Source organism: Astyanax mexicanus, chromosome 1 (assembly GCF_023375975.1).
Source record: "Astyanax mexicanus isolate ESR-SI-001 chromosome 1, AstMex3_surface, whole genome shotgun sequence".
Taxonomy (NCBI): Eukaryota; Metazoa; Chordata; class Actinopteri; order Characiformes; family Acestrorhamphidae; genus Astyanax; species Astyanax mexicanus.
In genome coordinates, this window is record NC_064408.1 from 31,599,568 (window position 1) to 31,625,540 (window position 25,973).

The following is a 25,973-nucleotide window of genomic DNA, read 5'->3' on the forward strand; positions in this document are numbered from 1 at the left end:
TTTTTTGAAAGGCATGTGACTGATTTACAAAACGTTTCTTAATAGAAACATAATAAAAGGTTATTTCTATCTTTTTTATTAATAAACTGAACAGGTATTGGAAAGACAAGCATCAAATGACATTTTTACATTATAATTTTCCCCAAAAAACAAACAAACAACCTGAAAAGACACGCCACTCTATCAACCTTGTACAAAAATTAAGTAAAGCTGCCTGAGTTTGACCAGTACATGTTTTGAATAGTTAAACAAATGTGTGTTTTAAATTCAAAGTTAATATAAAATATATATATATAAAAAAAGGAAAATAATTTATTTGTTGATTCACTGATTGGGTTTATTTTTTAATAATCATTATCTATAGATTGTATTACATTATTATATTATATTAGATTATTATTTTAAAAAATAACGCTGTAGTGAAACATTTCACATCAAACCAGTCTGACCTCATTTCACTCTGAATGTGTAAATTATGCAGGAATTTTAAAGAGGTGTGCAGAAGCTCTGTAGTGAAAGGCAGGGCGGTCTCCGGCAGGGGGAGCAGGTCCGCTGGGCTGCTGCTCCTCCTGGATAAATAGCTGGAGCTGGAGAGCTGTGCTATTTTAAGCGGCTGTCAGGCTGCCGGGGTAATTCCTGTCACTCTGTGAGGCAGGGCTCCTTCTCAGGCACAGCCGCTCCATTACTCCAACACGATCAACACCGAGACCTGCTCACCTGAAACCGGCCCAGCTCCAGAAACAGACCTCAAACTTTAGACTTTAGAGGAGAAATTTCCCACCAAACTAAACAGAGTTTTATCTGAGGAGTGTGGAGTTCAGGAAGAACAGCGAGTAGTGAATCCAGTCCAGAGGGAATAAGAAACATAAACATGGGGGACGAGCCAGTGAGCACGGAGCTCTCCGAGCCGATGGAGGAGGACGCTCAGACCAGCGGAGCGGATAAGATCGACATGTCGTTAGGTTAGTGAAACTTTTACTACTCCAGTTTAACACCCAGAAGCAGAAGCAGTAACGTTAACTGAAAGTGTGTCGTGTTCAGAGGCTCCTGGGCTTCCGTAGTTTACTTGTTGGGTGTGTGAAAGTTGTGAGAGTTCAGTCAGCTGTCACACTTTCAGCTGTCGCTCTGTGTCCAAAACGAGAGTCGCTACCTCGTCAAACCCTGCTTGCTATCCTATTGTGTATATTTAAAGATAAAAACATGTATATATAAAAAAGTACCATATTAAAAGTGCTCCCGAAGTTCTGTCGAGTTGTACTAACCTGTCAAACAGTGCTACCATTGTGTATGTTTAAATTTAAAACTACAACAACCGAAACTACACGTTACACCCACCCATACACTACTACGCCCTATATACACACACTAACCAGCCACCGTGCTATTAATACCTAGTGCTTTACTGTCTAGATATTATCACTGTCCCACAAAAAAATCGTATAAACAAAATGTCAACTTTACCAGATAATTAAAAAACAAACCTTTTTTTTAATTAACGTTTAATTTTTTATTGTTTTTTTTAATTATGTCTGATTGGGGTGGGCGATATGGCACTAAAATAATATCACGATATTTCATGGTATTATCGCGATAACGATACTCTTGGCGATATGTGTATATATATATATATATATATATATATATATATATATATATATATATATATATATATATATATATATATGTATATGTATTTTTTTTAAAGAATACACTACTGCAACAAAATGAAAATTTTATTTTATTATTGCATACGATTTATGTCACACCCCTACCTGAGATATAAAAAAAAAAACAAGAATTTGATCAGATTTGTAACAGAAGTCAATGATCCAGAATGTCACGATGACTTATAATGCACTCTAAATATCTCCATGTAACCAGGATTAAAGTAAAATAAATGATAATGGACAGACATAATCTGTCTCTAGTAGATATATAATGGAAAATATATTAATTATAAAAATGTAAAAAACTAGAACCCTGATGTAATAAGTGGGGGTGGGTGATATGGCACGATATTTTTAGAGTATAATATCGTTCCCAATATTCAAAAATGTTGGCGATATTATCGCTTACAATATGATATGGCACACCCCTAATGTCTGATAAATCAACACAATGTCAAGAACAACAAACAGATTTGATTACTGAGGAAAGTAAAGCGTGCTAAGGACATTGGTCTTTAACTGAATTTCAAGAGAAGTTAGGTCATGCAGCAAGTCAATGACCAAGCACACAAAGAATGGTAAGAATAAAGAATAAAGTTAATGTTGTGGAATGGCCAAGACAAAGTCCTGACTTTAATCTAATTTAAATAGTGTGGTAAGTTTTGTGGTAATGTTTTAGGTCATATTTTAGGTCATTCATGCAGAAATATAGAAATAGGTTCACAAATGTTTAAGCTCCACTCTAATGTTCATATTAAATTTACTTGCATTAAATATGTATAGTTTGTTTGTATTCCATTCATAAAGCTTGTACTGTGTGCAGATATTCTTGATAAGCATGCTGTCAAAAGTTTAAAAAAACGTTATCGAGATACAGTGAAATATTCATACATTTTACAGCTCTACTTTAATATTTTCTATATTAATGAATCCTTAGTTCATATACTAGAAATACATTAGTAGTGCATTTTTTTTGTTACCTTAATAAGTACATGTATTCAGTATCACATCCAGCAATAGTACAATCATGTGCAGAGGTTAAGGCAAGTAAATGTAGTAATAAAAGTACCAAGACAGAAATCACCACTACAATTCCAAATGGATTTTGTTTTAATGGTTACCAATAAAGACCACTATTGTGCTGTAGGCCACATTAGGTACCATTAGATGCTCATCAAAATCCAGCTAGAAGCAGCTGTTAAAGGACAGCTGTTAAACCATTAGGATCCTTTACACTGTGATGTGAACTATTAGACCCCTTTTGCAGAACAGGTGGGTTTTGGCAGCCCTTGTTCAAAATGTTTTAAGTACTACTTGTTAACAAATGCTCTACAAGACTTGGAAGATTTGGACTACTTTAGCCCATCCCCCCTATCTCTTCAGTGGCCATGAATAGAGACCATGATAGATATGTATATGCATAAAATACATGATATTAACAACATCACAATGACGCAAAGTTTTTAATGGCAGTTTATCCCAGTTTTAAAGCACTGTTTCTATTGATTTTATGAATTTTGCATATTGAGTCCAATTAAATAAACATCTATATGCATTCATATACGATCATTGGTATATGTGCTAATAACATACAAAAATTGGGGTGTATTATATTTAATGTACTAATGAATAATGCATGAACAAAATATGTACTATTTAATAATAAAGCTTACCCTTTTAACTATAATAATGTACACACAGACACACTAAACAGCATGTTAAACAGTATTGCACATCACTAGTGGTACATTTTATTAGAAAGTAAACAATATATTGTGTATATACAGTGCAGTGTTTGATGCCGAGGCCTTGTCCATGCCAATCACACGAACATGCCTTTTTCTCACATTCCTATGACATGTCATTAACACTGTGCATTTGAATAGCACACACTGGTAGTCTCTGTGCTGTTTCATTCTGATGCTCTGCTGAGTTCCTTCTTGAGTGTGAGATCCAGCACCTAATATGTCACAGCTGTTCCTCTGGACTGATGTGTTTCCTGACATCTGTAAAAGATGACGCACGCTGTAGTTGAGACGTTAACTGACTCAGCTGTTTTCGAGTTACTGTTCTGTTTTAAATAGCTTTTTATTGAATAAAAACATTTTATGAGAATATATGTAAAAACTGTTCCTAAAAGCCTTTGCTTTTGCTAAAAGGGGTGTTAAAGCTGTATTTTTCACCATTAACAAGCTCAAAGTAGCTCCACATTTCATTGGTAGAAACGGCCCTGACATTTAAAATGAGGCACTAAGAACTTTAAAAGTGCACAGATAGCTCAATAAAACACTGTTTATACACACAGTACTTTGAGGTAGTTGATGATTTATGATATTTTTTTTATTTAGTCAGTTAGTCATCACATAATACAATAACTATCAACATTACTACTTAAAATTAAGTCAAAATAAGTTGACTGGTGACCAAGTTTATGCTATTGGTTGTTTCGTGCATTCAGGCACTTCTGCAGAATGAGTTCTGTAATTTGTTCTCATATCTTACTGATCCGTTTGTGCTCATCAGTCACCTTATAGTGACTTAATTTAAAGATGGAAGCACTACTGGAGAACTACCTCAACCTCAGTGTTGGAAAAAAGTGTTTTTAATAAACTTCTTGTGCACTCAGTGCCTCACTTTTAATTTCAGGGCTCTCAGATTTCTACCAATGAAGTGTGGAGCTACTTTGCTACTAGCTTGTTAATGGTGGAAAAATGGCCATTTCTTTGCATGGGCAATGCTATGCCCTATCGCTAGCATTGTAAGCCTGTTTTAGCATCCGCTAAGAACAATGAACTTCAGAATGCTCGGGTGAACAGAGGTGGGCTATTAGACAAAAGTTCAAAACCTTTGCATAGGTTACAATGATGATTTAGATTTGTTTTGTTTTTGACAGAGGAAAGAGTAATTGTGCTGTAGGATTTGATAAAGACAGTGTTTTTATTAGAAATACACAGAAATCCTTTTTTTATTTTTTATATTTTAGAGCAATATCAAAAGCAGTTGCAATTACATGACAGTGGAAAACAAAACTTTCTATGCTCACCTCCCCCCCACCCATTTTTGTCCACCCTAGTCATACAAACTCACAATAGAGCAAAATTGAATGAGATAATGAATAAAAATAAAAATATATGCACAACAAAAATACAAACTCACAAAAAAATACACAGAAATCGAATGATTTGTTGACTAATTCTGCTCTTTACACAGTTGTCAGCCTTCTTTAAATTCAGATGAAGGCCAGATGAAGATATGATAAGAGAAGGAGGTCACGGAGATGTTATCTCAACAGTATAATAGTTTATGGTCATATTTTCCTCCTCTAAAATCCCTCCATTCATTGCAAAGTACCTGCAGGTACTAGGTGCTAGGTGTGCTAGGTCCAACTGGATTTCCACAACACCTGCCCTTTGATTTATGGCTTGTTTATCTAGCCTTATTTGAGAACCACACCCACAGAAAACATAATTTTTTTATCTGATTTATTTGATAATTTGACACTGAACTGTGCTCATTTATCAACAGAAAATTACAGTAAATGAGTCAGAGTTAGCCATAAATACTCAATTTCATCTGTAGCAGTTCCCCTGACCAAAAATATCTCATACAGACAATACAAACAGAAACACACAACAAAACAAATGCAATACAGACAATACAACACAACTAGTTAGTAACAACACTACCACACAGGTTATTTCTGGTATCAGTGAGTTTAAATTGAATAGTAGGGCTGTATGTTTTGTCATTGTGAAAAGCTGTTGTTTGCAGGGAAGGCTTTGTGCTGAGCAGAACAACACTAATATTTCTGAATGTTTTTCTGTAAACAGTGTGAGAGAGATTAGTGCTTTAGAGCTTTATAGGTCCACAGTTCGGTTCAGTAAATGCAAATTATAATCGTCTGAGAATAATACGCCATACAGTATTAGACATCATAAAAGTAGGTTTTGTTTATATTTTTATAAAATTCTCACAGCTTGACGTGCAGGGTGATAGAATCACCTGCTAACTGGAGAATATGAACTTCCATTTAATTGTAGTGTTTCAGTTGATGTTTGATAAAAATGCTGGAGTGACTGAACACATGCTCTGAACTTTGCAGTACAGTACATGTCTAAAGTAGGTGAAGATCAGTGTAACTGCAAAAGCTGTGCCTAAATGAATCCGTTTAACCTTGTTTAGACATTGTAAATATGTCTTTAAACCAACTTCAACCTAAATGTAACATAGTTTCAACAAACAGCATGGACATTTTTTCATTGTCATTTTAACGTCATGGTGTTGGGGAGCCTTATGATGCATCACCAAGTGCACATCTTTTAGAAATGATTGTCTCTATATACAGTTAATGATCCCAAACTTCTTTGGGTGTCTAGAAAGGCGCTGTATAAGTGTAACTTAACTCATTCATTCATTTATTTAAACAGTGCGGGAAAAGTAATAAAATGTAATAAATGAAGATACAATTTTACTGTGCAGTCATCTGGGCTCAGTTATATGTAAATACTATTTTGGTGCTGGATATTTATTATGTTTTATTTGCTTATAATAATTCTTCAAAATGACACAAAACAGCATCTAACTCAAAGAAAGCTGTTATTTATACAGAAAATACACAATAGAAAGATATAAAAACTGATCCTCATGAAGGGCTGAAAGATATAACTGAAAAAATCATAGTCTTAATAAGATATGTTACAGTATCAGTGTTTTTATATAACTTCATAAAGAAAGCATGGTTTATTTAAATAGTAATAGGCTAACTGTTAGAATCTACAACAGTAGTAAGGATGCACACTATTAGTATTTGAATATATTTAATAGATAATTGCAGATATTTCAAGCTTACATTTCGTAATTTAGAGACTGAAGACCAGAATTTAATTTATAACAAAAATAAATGTTATATTTTTCTGTATACTGACCCAGGTGGATGTAGTCTCAGTTCCTACATTATTAAATGGTTCTGTACCAGAATCTGCAGTCAGATACTGACATTTTCCCACAATTCCCATATTGGTGCATCCCTATTCATTTTACTGCGGTGCCAAAGAAACTGACTAATTCTTATTTTTTTCCTCCTCTTCAGACGAGATCATCAAGTTGAATAAAAAAGAGCAGCAAGAGAAAAGAGCCGCGATCAGGGCAAGAAACAAACGAGCGGCAAACAAGAATAACGTCCTGAAGAAGCTGAACCAGACTCCACAGGCGCGGCGAGGCCTCAGACGAGGAGCTCTGCAGTACCAGGGTAACAGCAGTTAGCGACAACCATCTGGCTGTCTATCTGTGCATCCACCCATGCTTCTATCCCTCCCTCCATCTGTCCATCTTCACTATGGCATCGATCTCCCCTTCCAGCCCCCCCTCTCCTTTCAAGCTGTGATTAATTGAGTCTGTCTTTGCTACTGAAAAGAGGATCATTAATGGTTTTGGTTTGTGTTGTAGGGTCCTTCAGGTCACGTGGGCTGAACCGAGCCAGAGGTGTGGGCAGGAGAGGGTCACTGAGGGGGAGTGGCCAGAGTCCTCTAAACAGAGCCTCTGCAAGCACAGCGGTCAGTGTCAGAGAAACTGTACATATGAGAACTTATTGTTTCATATTATGAAATACTGGTGCAAATCCCTGAGACAAGCAAATCCAGAAATGCAACTTTAAAACAGCAAATTCAAAATCACTGTGATTGCAGACACAGAAGCTTACCAGCAAAGCTATACATGTGACAGCAAATCTGGAAATGTGACAGCAAAAATTCTGCAAAAAAAAATTTCTGTTACAGTAAATCTGTAGCAAGAGAAAATGTAAAATGTGACAGCAAATTCTGGAGATGCAACAGTAAATTTTCCAATTTTACTGTAAATCTGTAACTGCAGAAAAAATTAGCAACAGCAAATTTTAAAATGTGCCAGCAATTTATGAAATGTTACTGTAAATCTGTAACTGCAGTAAATGTTAAATGTGACAGCAAATTCTGACATGTGACAGCAATTCTGGAAATGCAGCAGCAAATCTGAAAGATTTACAGGTTACAGAAAAATTGGAAGTTTAAATGCAAATTCATAATACAACAGCAAATCTAGAAATGCAGCAGAAAATGTGACATTTAAATTTAATAGAAAATGTGGAAATGTAACAGCAAATTCTGAAATGTAACGACATATTCTGAAATGTAACGCATATTCTGAAATGTGACCGCTAATCTGGACATTTTAAAGCATTTTTTGGAAATTTAACAGCAAATCTAGAAATGTGACAGGAAATTCTGAAAAGTTAAAGAAAATGTGTACCTTTTACACCTGTTACATGTGACAGCAAATACTGTTGAATATTATCTGTTTACTTCAGTAACAGTCTCAATTACCTGTAAGAAATTAGGCCACAAGGCCAGTGTAGAGACAGGAAGTGGAGAAATTTGTATGAAGGTGTGAATGTTTCTGTTTCTTTTTTAGAGAGAAGAGCTGCTGGATCAGAGCACGGTTCCACAGCAAGGCACATTCCGAGGGCGAGGAAGAGGAAGGGGAAGGGGAAGAGGAAGAGGAGGACTGAACAGGTATACAGCTGTTTTCCTATGTTGCTTATCATTATATAAAGACTTGACTGAAACGATCATCCTGGAGATAAAATGATGATGATAAAAGTAATTAAGTAAAGGATGTATCTTATTGATTGTGTTGTAGGAGTGCATTTTCAGCAAGCACTCAGAGAACTCCTCAGAGAGGTGGCAGACCGTTCACATTAGACAGAGGGGTAAGTTGTTTATGGAGGAAAATGGATGGGCATTTTAACCCTTTTTGCTATTTGAATGGCTGAATTTCAATGCAAAAAAGTATTCAAAAATATTTTTTACATATTACTATAAAAAATGACTGTAAATTCAACATTTGTTAATTATATTAGGTTGAATTATACATAATCATTCGTAGTGTTAATGAATTTTACAAGTAATTTTCATTAATTAACTTTTTTTTGTCTGTAGTTCACAGCCACAAGAGGCACTGGCAAAGTGGAAAGATATCATAAGAACATAAGAAGGTATGTTTATTTGGGTAATATATTATATTGTGTTAAAATAGATAAAAAATAGAGAGAGAAAAATATCTGACTATCAAATAATCTCTGTCCATCACATCTTTACCTCTAAAATAGTCCATCAACTTCAGCATCTTCTCCAGGATCCACACTGACTGTATCACTGCCCAATGCACATTCTGCAACTGAAACTCAGTGAGCATTACCATATTTTTACATTAACATAACTTTTTTTAACATCATTTTTAAGTTTTGCCACAGGTTCGCCATTAAAACAATGTTTTTCTCTCTTTCTCCTACTCTCTCTCTCTCTCTCTCTCTCTCTCTCAGGGTGAGGCCTAGGCGGGGTGGTGTACTACTACGAGGCAGGTCATCTGAAGCAGCAGGAGGCTCTTTGCCCAAAGGCATCCAACTACACTTCAATTACAAAGCCACAACCAACCAGGTGAGTGCACACACCCACTACCACCAACCAGCCTGCCTTGTACAAGCACCTCCAACCAGATTGGCCAGTCCGCCTGACGTGAGATCCAGTAGGGCCAGTTTGAAGATACTTCAAATGGATTTGCTTATTTAGATCTTTAAACAGGGATGTGTGTGTGTGTAAAGTATGTCTTGCATTTTGACAGCTCCCCAAAATATGTTTTTCCCCAAGCAGCACTTTTCAGTAAGCTGGATAATAAATTGGGAAAATCTGGTATAAATGTTTTATGGTTCTTCCTTTATTTTACCTACTGAAATCTGGTTCAGAGAAGTTAAAAGAATTTGTGCATGCTTAGAAATGTAGAAACAACTCTGTATGAGACATTTGTAAGGGATGCAGTGTTTAAAAAAAATAGGAATATATATAAACACATGCTACAAGCAGGATAACTTTCCTGCATATTTATTATACATCACCTATGGTGTAAGTTTACTATTGGGCTATTTTCAAAAAACTGTGCCTTGTTGATGTCCATTACTTTTAAAACGGACTTGACTATTTATTATATTTATAAGACATCAGATTTACACAGATATAATCATATTTTCCCAGCGTGGTTGACTTAGAGTTGCTGACATTTTGAATTATTAATGGTGACTTTGTTCTGTTTCAGAAATAAATTTGTTTTCCTAAAATGATCTTAATTATCAAGATATTTTACCATAAAAGAGATGAGATATAAGAAATATATTAAGAATAATATTTTAATATCACACTGATGTCAAAGGGTACTTTCTTGAGTTATCTCAAGATGACAGAATGGACAGGAAATCCTTGGACATGTTTATTTAGCTTGATATTTTTATAAAACAGCTAAATTAATTATATATATATATATATATATATATATATATATATATATATATATATATATATATATGTGATTTTATACCATCTTCAAAACTTTAAGACCGCACCAACCATCAAATCATTTTTAGATTATTTAGATCCACATACCAGAGACAAACTTCAGACTCAGAGTTCCTACTGTGAAAATGATTCTGACTACTAAATAACTTTTATCCATGTGCCTTAAAATTCACCCTGCTACCCCTGCACTTCACTTATTTTGTTTTCTAATTTGTTTTTCAGACTGGACTATCCCTGAATGACCGATTCACAAGCCTGAGGTTTAGTGGGCGAGGTCCAAGAGCTGAGAGAGGAAGTGGGCGTGGTCGAGGGCGGGGCAGAGGAACAGGAGAAATTAGAGGCAGAGGAAGAGGAGAAATTAGAGGCAGAGGAGACATTAGAGGTAGAGGAAGAGGAGGAGGAAGAGGCATGATGAGGGGCGGGATGACCATGACAAGAGGAGGAAGAGGCAGAGGAAGAGGAGGAAGAATGGTTGGAAGAGGAACTCGTGGAGCCCGTGGAGCGAGAAGGGCAGGACGAATGGTCATTCTTCAATGATTCTCACAACAAAGATTTTTCCAATGCAAGGCCATGTGTAGGCTATAGAATAGGCAGTTTGTTCTATTTCTGTACCGTCCTTTTGAACCTTTTTATTTAAGATTGTTCTGAAAAAACTGTTTTAAAATAACCACCAAATTCGTGAATCCAGAGTGACCATATACATGTGCTGGAAAATCTGATAACTGAGCTAGAATCCAGCTCTCTTTATTTGATTCTGTATTTTATTAAGGCCTAAAAATCAGTATGCTGTTTACATGACCACTTGAATAATCAGATAGAGTTTGAAATCTAAGTATGATTGGTTAATTGAGTGCATGTAAACAAGCTCAGTGACTGGAGTGAGGTGTAACAAACTCATTTGTGTTTTTAGCCTTAATTTTTAGCCATGGAAACAGTTTTTTTAAGCTATTTATACTTAGAAATTAATCAATGTTTTAAAAATTAGAATGTTTTAAATACACATCAAAATACAATGAAGTGCCTCTGAATATATTGTAAATATGTTTGTATTTGTTTACATGGTTTACATTTGGACAAAACCAATAAGAAAAAGTGTTTTTAAAACCTTAGAAAAACTGTACATTTGCTAAATTGTGTGGCATAAAGCCAGACCAACAAGCCATATTAAATTAATTCTTTCGAAACTATTTGTTTGTTTTTTTTTTTTGTCATGATATATATGAGTTTTCCTCAATGGTGGATGAGTTGGCTATTTTAAGATTTGAGCTTGTAAATGTGTTTAATTTAAGTGAGAACCAGTTGTAGCTGTATCCTAATTCACGTTGCTAGTATGCTTTTAGTCATGTCTCGTAGTGTTCACAGATTACAAGTCAAGTAGTTTTATTGTCAATATTGCATATGTGCAGGACATACAGAGGATGAGATTATGTTACTCTCTTTCCCACAGTTACAACAAGTTCAGCAAGATAAAAATATAAATATAAAAGAATAAGACACTATATGTACAATACAACAAGGTCAAGATGAAGATAAAGTTAAAGATGGAATGACAATACCATTGTAAACAGGACCCGTATAAACATTAGTGCAAATATAGAGAAATAAAAGCTTATGGCTGGTAAAGTGAATGAGTGCACACAGTTATTAAAGGTTCACATTTGTAGGGGAATTAAAGTGGGTAGGATGGTGCAAGTATAAGCAGTAGTGCAGGTATAGGGTGTGTGAGTGCATGTCAGTTTTTGAAAAGTTTTAATACTAAGTACATATTCTTTTCCTGATAACACATATGTTATCTGGATAAGAATATAAAAATTAAACACCAGTACCTGTAAATTAAATTAAATAAATGGTGTGTAAGTGGGAGATACAAGTGTGCTTTCACCCACTAAAGTGGGTGCTGTGATGCCTACACTGCTTAATTCAGCTATTAAGCGCAATTTTAAGACTTGCGAATTTTGTCAATCGATTAAACTAAATCACAAATGCTGTGTTTGGAGTTTCTCAATAGTTTCTTCATATCGCTCACTGCCATTCATAAAATATAGCCAACAGAAAAAAACGGCACCCATTCCGTTGAAAAACTGAAAAAAAAAATCAATATAAATAATAATAATAATCTGTTTGTAGCTGAACAGCAGATGTATTAGTATTTGTATATCATAATTTAATGTTACTAGTAATTTCAGTAAATTGTAGTTTAACAATCATTGTGTTAAACTTAGCACTGTCAAATGCTTGTGTGGTGAAATGTATTGTGGTATTGTGGTTTATAACAAACCATAGACTGTATATAGCTGGACAGAGCATCGTCTCTTAAAAGTGAAGCCACCACAGGTCGGGCGCCCCCTGCTGTTCGGCTGCAGAAAGCTGTGTAACTCCACCCATTCCCATAGGTTTCAATGGCAAAACAGACAACATTCAATCACGTTTTTTTCTAATATACTGTAATTCTACCTCCATTATTTAAATGCAGCAGCTAGTGTAACCTCTGCTTATATTGTCAAATTTTTATATCCCCACAGAATTCGGTTTTTAAAACGTTATTCAGCTCTATTCAAAAAAGGTGTGGTTATGGTAAAAGGGCTGGTTATGGGCGGGACCAATAATAGACCGTCAGCTCCGCTCCGCCCCGCTCTGCAGTCTGTGACCGCGAGGCAGCACTCAGGGGCGGGGTTATTTAAATGAGTAGGCTGCTCTCCACAGTCTTTCTCCCTCCTCTGGTCTCTACTGCGCAGAATCAGGTGGCAGGATCGCCAACATGGCGGAAGATTTTGGCTTCATTTTCATTGAATGAATGGGAACGGAGACACGGCGTCCATCTTTTTTACAGTCTCTGTAACAAACTCACTCAGAGAGGAGATTACTGACATTGGTGTACTTTACTGAACTCCATTGATTTTTCAACAGCGCCCCTTTCTTCTCCTATAGGGTACACTAGTATGAGTAAGAGCTAGAGCTGGAGCTACAGACTGGAGCTATATACATCACATGTGGTAGCAAACATTTTTTCTAACGCACTGCAAAAAAGCCTGCGACTCTGGTGGGACTCGAACCCACAACCTTTGAATGGCCTCAAACCTGAGCCTAGAAGTCCAATGCGCTATCCATTGCGCCACAGAGCCTGTGGAGAAATAAGGTGGTTCTGTGCTGGTTCTGAATGCAACATTGGCTGTTTACTGTTTACTGAAACTTTAACCAACCAAACTAGAGAGGCACAAAGTTAAACTCTATGTTGATCTACTTCCCCAATTTCCTGCAGAAGACAAAGTGATAAATAATAATAATAAAAGCATGAGGCAATATTTGGGTTTGCAAAAGCAAAAATCAGTTGTACTGTAAAAACAAACACTGAGATTTCATTTTTATTTTAAAGATCCAAAATCATTTCAAATCAATAATTAAATTAATTAAAAATCACGAAGACCATGACAAGACCAAGCCCATTCCCGCCAGCTATTTGAAGATGTTGACTTTGTATCTGACAATAATGAGAATCTGAATTTACTTAATAATGAGAATAAATGCATACATTTTTAAGTGGGGAAAACGAGCTTCCATAGGACGAGAACTGGAGCGTGTTGAAATAGTGGATTTGTGTTACTTAAGGTGTCCATCAGTGTATTTATTATTTCAAACGTTGTCAATCAGAGACTTCAATCAGATACACAGTCTATGTTGTCAGTGGACTGAGGTACAGCATGGCAGCATAAGGCATCGCTGGGATTCGAACCCAGGATCTCCTGTTTACTAGACAGGCGCTTTAACCAACTAAGCCACGGCGCCACACGACAAAACAGTTGCATAATCATAACTCAAATATTCAGGACAGACTGTCACTGGAATATTGGTCAAAATGCCAATTTGTGCTCCCCTTGTCATTTTACTGTTTTATTTGACACTGCCTATTGGATTCTAGGGATGCACTGAATATCTGACAACTGAAAATATTCATTCATGGATCCAACTTAAATTTTCTAAATGGGAAGGCATTATTAAATTGATTTGTGAATTTTAAGAGAATCTCACCAGAATATCAGTGGCATGATTCATGTCAACATTCCTTTATTCATTCTCATGATAAATAATGACTGTTCCTCTGTATAATGTATAATCTTTGATCAACATTTAAAGAAGTAAATGTGAAGGTATTTTGTTTGATCTATTTAAAGGTTTATTATACTCACAACTCTTTGCAATGTGTCTGTTTTTAATTGTAGGTTAGCAGTTTTGTTTTCCATTAAAAATACATTCTCAACCATTTCCCTCCTTTGTTTTATTGAGGGAAGCTGGTTTTGGCCAGGAGACCTAATCATTTTCTTAGCAATTAAAATAAAAATTCCTGATATCTGATTTCTATTTGTTATTTCTTCTGGTATAATTCATAAAACGAAGAATGCTGGTTCTAATGGCAATTCTATATTTAGGTATTTGTTTCTTTCATTTTGTATGTGCAGAATGGCTAAAATGCAAGAATGGATGTATAATAAATAAATAAATTAAGATGTTCACGTTCATACTGTCGGCAATCAAATAATATTCAAAGTAAATGTAAGAGACATTGTTTTTATTTGGCATTTTTAATACTGTGCCAACATTTTCTATATTTGGCTTCTAATATCGTAATAATCTGAACTGTTATTTTATATCCACTAGAGGGCAGAACCTTCCCTGCAAATAGACAATGTTTAATGTTAATTGGCCCATAATGTTAAACTTCATTGGAATAGTTCAACAATAAGAGTTCAGTGGATGAAAGTGACAAATCCTAAACCTCAAACAAATTTATAATGCATTATACGGTATATATAATACTTTATAATGAGCATCATAAACTTCAATAAGTAACTTACTTATAGCGACAGACATAACAGGATATATAAAATGCTAGCATTAATATAGACATATTTAAAAATACCTTATATTAACATGAATAATATTCTAATGAACAGATTATTATAAGGTGTTATGAAGCCTCTCCAAGTTTTGAAATCAGTACTTACACTTTTACTTAAAGAGTAAAAAGCTTGAGTTGATGCTTAGATTCTACAGACGTATTGTAACCCCTAGTAGTTATAATACCTACATGGTAATAAATGGAGATGCCCTACACACCTTTAGCTTTTGTCAGATTTATTCAAAAATATTCAAACTTTTAACAAAATCATTTTATTAATAAAAAAAAAGAATGAAAATCTCAAAAACATGAAAATTCAGTGCCTAGCTTGGTGTTAGCTGTGTACTAAGCTAAATGCTAACCCTACCAGATGTTACTGTGATAAACAATATGCTAAACTAGGCTAATCTGTGTAGCAGTGAGATATGGCTGTAACGTAAATAAAAAAAAAAGAGCACTTACCTTTTTTCTCAATGGAAGCCGATTCTCACCTCATACAAACCAAACACATATTTTAATTGTTATTTATAAGTGAATTAACAGGTTATTATTTTAAGTTTTTAAATTATTATTTTAATGTATTGATATTTTGATGTATTTAATATTTCTAAATCAAATAACATCAATATGTAATAAATGCATTCTTTAGAACAGTATTTTTATAAAATGGGACAATTGGCAACAATATTAGTATGATGGTACACGATAAAATGTTATGACTTAGTGCATGGCATGTTACTTAAAAATAAATCTTTAGCCTATAATAAACATGTTATTACTACAGTGAAGATTTGAATGGGTGTATAAATGTTTATATTCTCCTCAGTGGAAACTCCAGAAGTGTGTGGGTGTGTCAGACTGGAAGGGTCAAGTGGTTTCTCTGGTACTGTGATGGGGTTCTCCTCCTCCTCTTGGTTCTGATTGGTCTACAGAGGCTCCTCCCCCTCCTAGAAGAATCACATTGGAATTAGGTGACCTTTGGTTGACCCCCGCACACTTTAAACTGTTCTGATCCACAACGTTCTGATTATCATGTGAACGTATATACATCGATCATTTTATCTTAAAACCCCTCCGATGTAGCGCCACCCTGCTGGTGTTCAGTTAGAGGCTGGAGCTCTAACTGCTGATGGACAGTGTTACCCATGATTAGCTGCTCTTATCTGGGTATTATGGGCTGGTGCACCCACTCTGGACCTAAGCAGTAAGACCACTGGTCCTGATCCACTCAAACCAGCACCACACACACTTCCATCAACACGACCACACCAGTATCACTACTGTACTGGGAACCAACCCTCAGCGGTCCTGTGGTCAGAAACTGAGCAGTAGGTGGAGCTCCTGAAGGTGGGTGTTTCCAATAAAGTGTCCAGTGAGTGTAGAGCAGGTTAATTAGAGGTGATCAGATGGTGATTGGTCAGATCTACAGTTAATATAGTCTATAATAAACACACAGCTCTTACTCTCAGCCGCTCTCTGCTTCCTGTAGATTCTGCTGTAGATATAAAACGCTCCGACCAACAGCGACACCAGGATGATGACCTCAAACAGCCACAACGTCACAAACACCATCAACCCTGAGCAACAAGAACAGAAAAGAAAAGAAAACAACCCTCACAACCATTTTCTCCAACTTTTAGAAAGAGATGGTGTGGTGTAGGATAGCTGTCTAAGCTTTTCAATTCCTGGTGGTGGCAGAGTCATATCCAATATCCAATGAAATGAGTACATACTTTCTGCAAATATTTTATTATTTTATAATTCACCAGAACTTCACATGTTGCTACTAGAATCCTTTTCATGGCAACTGGATATTCAACATTGCACCTCATGGCAAGGAGCTCTCTGAGAATGTAAAAAATTGAATTGTTCTCTCCTAAAAAAATACTAATAGAAGATTAAAACTGAGCTACAAAGCAGAAGCCAGTGGTTTTCCAGGCAGATTCCTTGATGAGTATTAAGGCAACTATATCCTGCCTACAATTACCAGTGATGGTGGTAGCATCAAGGCCTGGGGCTGCACTGCAGAGCTGAATTCCAACATGTCATTCTGAATCTAAACACCTCATGTTTGCTGTGTTTCTACATGGCTTGTGGCTACAAACTGCAAATGGCACTTTTTATGTTTTCTTTTAACAATGTTTTTTTCCCCACTCTTCATAAAGGGCAGATTTGTGGTGTGCAGAACTTGTGCTTTTTTCCACTTGAAAATTATGTTCTACTTTTGTTAGTCGATCTCATAAAATCTCAATAAAATATGTTTAAGTGTGGGTATAAATACTTCTTTAAGTGACTGTATATAAATATACAGTATATATATATATATATATATATATATATATATATATATATATATATATATATATATATATATATATATATATATATATATAACAGTTCCACAAACTACATTATATGAATATAATTATATATATATATATATATATATATATATATATATATATATATATATATATATACATATATAATCTAATTGTCTGATTTATTGTGCAGAAGTTTAGTCACATTAGCAGACACAGCTGCACACTGTAAAATATAATTATCACTGCGAACATAATGTATCCTCACATTCCACGATGATCCCATGCTGTGTTATTTTACACATCTATACAGTAACTGATCTGCTGAACTGAAATCTACAGTAGAAACAAGCTGAGTTATAAGAGTTTATTTAACCAGAGTACAAGTCCTACCGTTATCACTGCAGGTGCACTGGTTCACTACAGCTGGTGATACTGATGATACTGTGGTGAGCATCATTACAGTTGTTGTTTCTGTGAATAAATAAATAAATAAATAAATACTGTACATGAAAAGAACATTTTATTTATTTGTATAACCATTGCTATAATTTTAAACATCTATTAAAACAGAATTTAATAGTAATTTTAATGTCGTTTTTTAGTTTAATATTTAGCAATATTACTGATACAGATGTAGGTGTTTGGGTTAAGCTCTATTCAAGTATAATTAGTTTTAAATGAGGAGAAGCAGTAAAGTAATTATTACCAGATCAGGGGTGGGTTTCCCGAAAACGATCAACCTTAGCGAATAACGGACGAACTAACGAATTACGTGAGTAAAGAACGAGCCAGTTCTGCGAGTGTTTCCCAAAGAGCTTCGCAAAGCGAAAATTAACGAAGGAGGTTAAAGAACGTCTTTGTGTCAGGGTTGACCCAGGCAGAGAGACGAGGAGGCGGACGTAAACACAGGTAGGGCGAATTTATTAAATAAATATAAACAAATAAACAAAGAACAGCGAAACAAAGAAATAAACAAGAAACGGAGGCAAGATAAAACTAAAACAAATAGGGAGGCTACTAAACCAGAAACTAAACAGAGCTAAGAACATAAACAGGGAATAACTAAAGACTAAACACTAAGCAGGTGAATAGGGAACACGGAAACAAACAAGAGATACTAAAGATAAACAAACGGGGAGACTATAAAACTAGGCGGGATAAACTAAAACAGGGCAAGGGAATAAACTAGGGAAAACACAGGGAACTAGAAAATAACAGAATAAACAGGAAGATAAATATATACTACAAACAAAGAACAAGGGACTCGGGCTAAGGCTATGAAAACACTGAAGACAGAGAAACGCAGAGGGACAGACAACGGGGGACAGTGCAAAGACCGACCAGGACAGGTGACAGAGGAAAGCTTTTTAACATAACAGGAAACACACTGGGAGTGGAAACACCTGGGGAAGGGGTGGAGCTACAAATGAGACATGAGGTAATGGAAAATCACAGGCAGAACACAGGGGCACGGGTCACGTGGGACAACACAGGCACGAGGACAGACAGGAAACAGGGCCAGGCGTGACAGAAACCTCCCCCTAAACGCGCAGCTCCCGAGGCGCGGAAAAACAAACCCCGGGGGCTGGCGGCAGGGAGAGGCCGGGGAAAACAGGAGACCGAACGGGAGACTGGACAGGGAACTGGACAGGAGATGGAGACAGGACAGGGGACAGAGACTGGACAGGGAACGGACACTGGACGGGGAACTGGACAGGTGACGGAGACTGGACGGGGAACGGAGACTGGACGGGGAACTGGACAGGTGACGGAGACTGGACGGGGAACCGGACAGGTGACGGAGACTGGACGGGGAACCGGACAGGTGACGGAGACTGGACGGGGAACCGGACAGGTGACGGAGACTGGACGGGGAACTGGACAGGTGACGGAGACTGGACGGGACCGGACATGGGAACAGGGACAAGAACATTGACAGGGACGGAAACAAACACAGTAACAGGGACAGGAACAGAGAAACCACCGGGGACAGGAACTGGAACACTCACAGATACAGGGACCAGGACAGGGAGAGACAGGGGGACCAAAAACATAGGTGGGTGCCCAGGACTGGCAAAAGTCTGTGGGGACAGCCTGGGCACATAACTGGGGGCAAAGTCAGGAGGCCTTGGAGCAGGCCTGGAAATACGGGGCCTTGGAACAAACATAGTTCTGGGAGCTGCAGGTGCTTGAGCTGGTGCTGGAGCAGCTGGGACTGCTGGTGCTGGAGCAGCTGGGACTGCTGGTGCTGGAGCAGCTGGGACTGCTGGTGCTGGAGCAGCTGGGACTGCTGGTGCTGGAGCAGCTGGGACTGCTGGTGCCGGAGCTGGAGCAGCTGGGACTGCTGGTGCCGGAGCTGGAGCAGCTGGGACTGCTGGTGCCGGAGCTGGAGCAGCTGGGACTGCTGGTGCCGGAGCTGGAGCAGCTGGGACTGCTGGTGCCGGAGCTGGAGCAGCTGGGACTGCTGGGGCTTGAGCTGGAGCAGCTGGGACTGCTGGGGCTTGAGCTGGAGCAGCTGGGACTGCTGGGGCTTGAGCTGGAGCAGCTGGGACTGCTGGGGCTTGAGCTGGAGCAGCTGGGACTGCTGGGGCTTGAGCTGGAGCAGCTGGGACTGCTGGGGCTTGAGCTGGAGCAGCTGGGACTGCTGGGGCTTGAGCTGGAGCAGCTGGGACTGCTGGGGCTTGAGCTGGAGCAGCTGGGACTGCTGGGGCTTGAGCTGGAGCAGCTGGGACTGCTGGGGCTTGAGCTGGAGCAGCTGGGACTGCTGGGGCTTGGGAGAGCGGCGCGGCCGCCGCTGAAGTCTCGGAGAGCGGCGCGGCCGCCGCTGAAGTCTCGGAGAGCGGCGCGGCCGCCGCTGCAGTCTGTGAGCGCGGCGCGGCCGCCGCTGAAGTCTCGGGGAGCGGCGCGGCCGCCGCTGAAATCTCAGAGAGCGGCGCGGCCGCCGCTGAAATCTCGGAGAGCGGCGCGGCCGCCGCTTGTATCATGGGGTGCAGCGCCTCAGACGCGTGCTTCACGGGGCGTGGCATGAAGAGATCCGCTGCAGCACTGGAGCCCGAAGCTGCGGGTGAAGTAAAAACCCGGACTGGATTCCTACTCTCTCGTGCAGAGTCCGGCGTGAGGAGCGCGGGGAAAGTCTTTGCCCGCGGCTGGCTCGCCGCGCAGGGGGTCTCGGAGCGCGATTCCACTGCCACCGGTTCGGCTGCCACCGCGAAAGACACAGAGCGCGGATCGGCAGCTACCGCGGGAGGAAGGAGCGGCTGGCGGGCTGGTGTAGGAGGGCAGTCCTCAAACTCCTCTTCACTGGACGCAGGTGTGAGGAGATCGGAGTAGTCCCAGGAATAGGACTCCTCACAGCCTGCATCCATGCCACCCCCGTCCTCGTCGGGGCGAGGATCGAGGCTGACCGCACACAGCCCAAGCGCCCCCCCAAGAAAATCCTCCCCGGAAACGGGCTTCCCCTCCGGCTGGCGGGACCCCTTAAAACGTCTACCCCGAGGCCTGCGGCGTCCTTGGGGCCTCGGGGATTCCAACGCCGGGGTCCCGAATGGAGCATGGCGGATCGCCATCCTGGAGCCAGTCCACGGGATCCCCTTGTGGGTCTCGGTGGGCGCCACTGAAGCTGGGCTGACGGGCTCCAACCCAAGGAAAGGCGCTGGGAGCGGTTCATCTCCTCGGATTTGCTCGGCGAGGAGGCGGAGAAATTCCAGGTCCGCCTTCCGAGCAGCATGCCACTGGTTTACATCCATAAGGTCGGTCTTTTTGTCAGGGTTGACCCAGGCAGAGAGACGAGGAGGCGGACGTAAACACAGGTAGGGCGAATTTATTAAATAAATATAAACAAATAAACAAAGAACAGCGAAACAAAGAAATAAACAAGAAACGGAGGCAAGATAAAACTAAAACAAATAGGGAGGCTACTAAACCAGAAACTAAACAGAGCTAAGAACATAAACAGGGAATAACTAAAGACTAAACACTAAGCAGGTGAATAGGGAACACGGAAACAAACAAGAGATACTAAAGATAAACAAACGGGGAGACTATAAAACTAGGCGGGATAAACTAAAACAGGGCAAGGGAATAAACTAGGGAAAACACAGGGAACTAGAAAATAACAGAATAAACAGGAAGATAAATATATACTACAAACAAAGAACAAGGGACTCGGGCTAAGGCTATGAAAACACTGAAGACAGAGAAACGCAGAGGGACAGACAACGGGGGACAGTGCAAAGACCGACCAGGACAGGTGACAGAGGAAAGCTTTTTAACATAACAGGAAACACACTGGGAGTGGAAACACCTGGGGAAGGGGTGGAGCTACAAATGAGACATGAGGTAATGGAAAATCACAGGCAGAACACAGGGGCACGGGTCACGTGGGACAACACAGGCACGAGGACAGACAGGAAACAGGGCCAGGCGTGACACTTTGTTGACTCCTCCCCCAAAACAGCGCACTCAATCGATCCACAAATATCGATTCAACACTGCCAATATGCAGTATTTATTCACTATTACACCCTAAAAACGTAGAAATGTGTTGTAATCAACAACATTAAACATATTCTAATATTTAAATTACAAAAGGATGTACTTTGGCATTATTAAAATACTCCTAAAGATACATATGACTAAATAAATACTCAAAAATCTAATCTATTTTAAAACATTAATTTTTTATTACTTCTTTAAAAATATTATTGTTAATATATATTATATTAATAGATATTATACTAATATTATTAATAGTAATATTATTTTATTATTATTATAATTATTAATAATATAAAAATAATATAATAATACATATATGTATGTAAATATATACTGCTACTGTCTTCTATCCCCGAGCAAGATTGCCCCATGCTCATTCTAGGGGATATGAACATCCATCATGACAGTAACAGCTTCACAGACTTCTCATCCCTCATGCAGTCTTTCGATCTGGAGCAGGTCCCCAGCCCCCCAACACATAAAGCTGGCAAACATCTAGACCTGATCTTCACTCGTAACTGTGACACCGACTCTTTAACTGTCACTCCTCTACACCTCTCAGACCACTTCTTCATGCAACTCAACGTTCGCATTTCGAAAAAACCCACAGCTACTCCTATGGTCTCGTTCCGCCGAAATCTTCGAGATCTCCCAGCAGACCAGTACTCCTCGCTGGTGACTGACAATATGCCTCCATTAGGCTCATTTTCATCACTTAATGTTAATGATGCCACTGATACTCTTTGCTCCACATTAAGCTCCTGTTTGGACGACCTCTGTCCTCAAACATCTCGAGCCATTAAACCAAGCAAACCGCAGCCATGGCTCAAAAATGACACGCTCAGGGAACTACGCTCCAAACTCAGAGCTGCTGAAAGAAAATGGCAAAAAAAGCAAAACCAGACAGACCTAAAAAACTACCAACTGCTCCTGGCTTCTTTTTCAGCCAGCCTCACTGCTGCTAAAGCTGAATTCTATCACAAAAAATCAGCTCCCTCACAGACTCCCGGAAACTATTTGCTACATTCAAAACACTACTCAACCCTCCACCTACTCCACCTCCTATCTCTACCTACTTCTCCGGCTACCTGCCTTACGGCTGAAGCTCTTGCCTCATTCTTTACTGGGAAAGTGGCAGCTATCAGCAGACAGTTTACTGATGCGACATGTAGCAGTCCTACATCATGCTCTGCTGCCCGGTATCCCTCTGCCGAAGGCGTCGCTTTCTCCTCGTTCGCTCCTCTCACTGAGAACGAGACACTGGCTCTCCTAACGCGTAGCCGTCCTACTACGTGTCCACTTGACCCGATTCCTTCAGACCTTCTGCAAACCATTGCACCTGCAATCATTCCGGCTATTACTCACACGATCAATGCCTCTTTAACATCTGGTGTGTTCCCGACTGCTTTTAAACAAGCACAGGTCACACCACTGCTTAAAAAGCCTTCTCTCAACCCCGCCCAGGTTGATAACTACAGACCGGTCTCATTACTGCCTTTTCTTTCTAAAACATTAGAAAGAGCAGCTCTCAATCAAGTCTCTGGCTTCCTCACCCAAAATGACCTCCTGGACCAGAACCAATCTGGTTTCAAGAAAGGACACTCTACTGAGACGGCTCTGTTGTCTGTGACAGAAGCGTTAAAAACTGCTAGAGCTGCAGGACAGTCCTCAGTGCTCATTCTGCTGGACCTCTCGGCTGCTTTCGACACAGTCAACCATGACTTCCTCCTAACTATACTCTCGAACATGGGATCTCAGACAATGCGCTGTCATGGTTCAGATCGTACCTCACTGGGCGCTCGTTCAGGGTGTCATGGCAAGGACGGCTGTCCCCAGCCCACTCGTTACCCACTGGGGTTCCCCAGGGTTCGGTACTGGGACCTCTTCTCTTCTCAATATACACCACCTCTCTAGGTCGGGTTATCCGCTCACATGGTTTTTCCTACCACTGCTTTGCTGACGACACTCAGCTATACCTGTCGTTCTCACCAGATGATCACTCAATCTCTGCACGAATATCACAGTGTCTCTCAGACATATCCGCATGGATGAAGGAACATCACCTCCAACTAAACCTCTCAAAGACTGAACTTCTGGTCATACCAGCAAAACCTTCTATTCAACACAACTTTGCCATAACCATCGACTCTCTCTCTCACCGACAAAGGTTGCTAGGAACCTGGGTGTCATGGTTGATGACCAGCTTCTCTTCACGCACCGTGTGGCCTCAGTTGCTCGATCCTGCTGCTTTGCGCTTTACAACATCGGAAAAATTCGACCGTTTCTGACGCAACAGGCCACCCAACTCCTGGTACAAGCTGTGGTAATCTCACGCCTCGACTACTGCAATGCCGTACTAACTGGCCTCCCGGCCTGTGTAGTAAAACCACTACAGATGATTCAGAATGCAGCAGCACGTTTGGTCTTCAACCAACCAAAACGGGCACATGTCACTCCGCTGCTCATTGAGCTCCACTGGCTACCGGTTGCTGCTCGCATCAAATTCAAAGTGCTTACAATCGCCTACAAGGTGATGACAGTACAGGCTCCTTCCTACCTGCACTCACTTATTGTAAGTCGCTTTGGACAAAAGCGTCTGCCAAATGTAATGTAATGTAATGTAATGTAATGTAATATATATATATAAATATATATTAAACCAACAGGAGTATGTTTTATACTTTAGACACTCTGTAAAGCTTCAGCTCATCCTAATTCACCATCTCAGTTGGGTTTATGTCAGGGGATTGTGAAGGCCATGCACCTTTTTGTTTACTAGATAATTCCATATGCTTCAATTAATAGTTTTCATGGTTTTAATATTAATCGACAATGTAAAAAAAAATAAACAAAAACATTGAATGAGACGTGTCCAACTTTTGACTGGTATTTATATATTTGCGAGCTGACACACCCCAGAGTTTGCCCAGATGAACGGCCACAATGTTGGTTAGAAGCACCTGATTAAGGAATATTATTAAATATTACCTGCACATTCACCGATACCCTTTACAATATGTGTAGGTGTGATTAAAGACACCGCAGGCGTCCCCTGCACCGGACCTACAGTACCAGGGATTTTCCCAATAGCATGGAAATATATAGTGTTGTGCTGTAATTCCCGGGCTGGTGGGAATTGTATATAAGTGTGTGTATGGCACAGTAACAGCCTGATTACAGAATCCACGGACTTGGAGACTTTGCAGCTTTGCTTAGACCGTGAACATCATCTGCAGGAATCTGGATTTTAATTATGTATTCGTGGGTTTGATTGTTCATTTCCAATATGCCCAGTTAGACAACAAGCCACAGACAAAGTTGGCATTATAATATAATATAATATAATATAATATAATATAATATAATATAATATAATATAATATAATATAATATAATATAATATAATATAATATAATAATAATTATATAATAATATCATTTATTATAATTAATAGTAACATAATATAATTGCTTCAACCGCGGAAATTATAATTTTTCTCCCTCAAAATTGGCGGTCCCTGGTGTTTAAGGTGCTGAACTGCAAGTCGAGATCCCCTAAAGAAGCTCTTTAAGAATAACGACTGGGTGAGGGCACTCGTTAATCTGCGAGCGAGTTTACGTAGTACTTTAGTTACGCACGGATTTGGGAAACACTCTTTAATTAACGATCAATCTTAAGTACGAGTTAACAAAGTTCTTAGCGTTACGAAGCTTTCAGGAAACCCACCCCAGGTAAATTAATCAGGCAAACCAAAAATTCACATTAGACTGTAAAAGTACTGGGGCTTAACAAGGTTTATATATGCATACCTCAGTGTGAACACATACAGTACAGACACTGCTGACGTTTGCAATATAAATATATTTGCTGCATGTGTACATGCGTTTATTATGTGTATAAAATTATATATATTATGTATATTTATCTAGTATTTTCATATGTAGAATTTGGAGCATTTATGTACTGACACAAAATAAAAATAAAAATGATATACAATCAGTGTTTACAATTATTATATTAAAATATATGATAAAATGTTGTTTGGATCATAATTTAACTAAAAAAATCAAACCAGAAATGTGGAACAAAACTGTAAAAAAAAGAAATCTCTCCAATTTTTCCTATAGTATAAATCCAATCTGCTGCAGAAATAAATATTAGAAACATTAATTGTGTTAAAGCTAGCACTCTAACTTATTTAACTGATTACTAA

At 39.0% G+C, this 25,973-nt stretch overlaps 1 protein-coding gene and 2 non-coding genes across 3 annotated transcripts; 1 reads left to right on the forward strand and 2 right to left on the reverse strand.

Annotated features, from left to right (window-relative positions):
* Positions 1–543: 543 nt before the first annotated feature.
* Positions 544–11,232, forward strand: si:dkey-17o15.2 (UAP56-interacting factor). The gene is made up of 9 exons (XM_049476373.1): positions 544–962; positions 6,757–6,915; positions 7,113–7,219; positions 8,112–8,212; positions 8,340–8,409; positions 8,639–8,694; positions 8,809–8,886; positions 9,022–9,136; positions 10,268–11,232. Exons 1-9 carry the CDS (start codon positions 872–874, stop codon positions 10,580–10,582), a joined length of 1,092 nt encoding a protein of 363 aa, XP_049332330.1. The 5' UTR covers positions 544–871; the 3' UTR covers positions 10,583–11,232.
* Positions 11,233–13,077: 1,845 nt separating this feature from the next.
* On the reverse strand, positions 13,078–13,167 carry trnar-ucu (transfer RNA arginine (anticodon UCU)). Its single transcript is given in 2 exon segments — positions 13,078–13,113; positions 13,131–13,167. It is a non-coding gene; the product is annotated as a tRNA-Arg (tRNA).
* Positions 13,168–13,754: 587 nt separating this feature from the next.
* On the reverse strand, positions 13,755–13,828 carry trnat-agu (transfer RNA threonine (anticodon AGU)). Its single transcript has one exon. It is a non-coding gene; the product is annotated as a tRNA-Thr (tRNA).
* Between the last annotated feature and the right edge of the window lie 12,145 nt (positions 13,829–25,973).

What these genes read in the sequence shown, in the direction of transcription:
- si:dkey-17o15.2 (XM_049476373.1), top strand. Translation starts at nt 872, where the DNA reads ATGGGGGACGAGCCAGTGAGCACGGAGCTCTCCGAGCCGATGGAGGAG. An exon ending in AGGAGCTCTGCAGTACCAGG is followed by an intron (nt 6,916 to 7,112) that starts GTAACAGCAGTT and finishes TTTGTGTTGTAG; the next exon opens with GGTCCTTCAGGTCACGTGGG. An exon ending in GGAAGAGGAGGACTGAACAG is followed by an intron (nt 8,213 to 8,339) that starts GTATACAGCTGT and finishes ATTGTGTTGTAG; the next exon opens with GAGTGCATTTTCAGCAAGCA.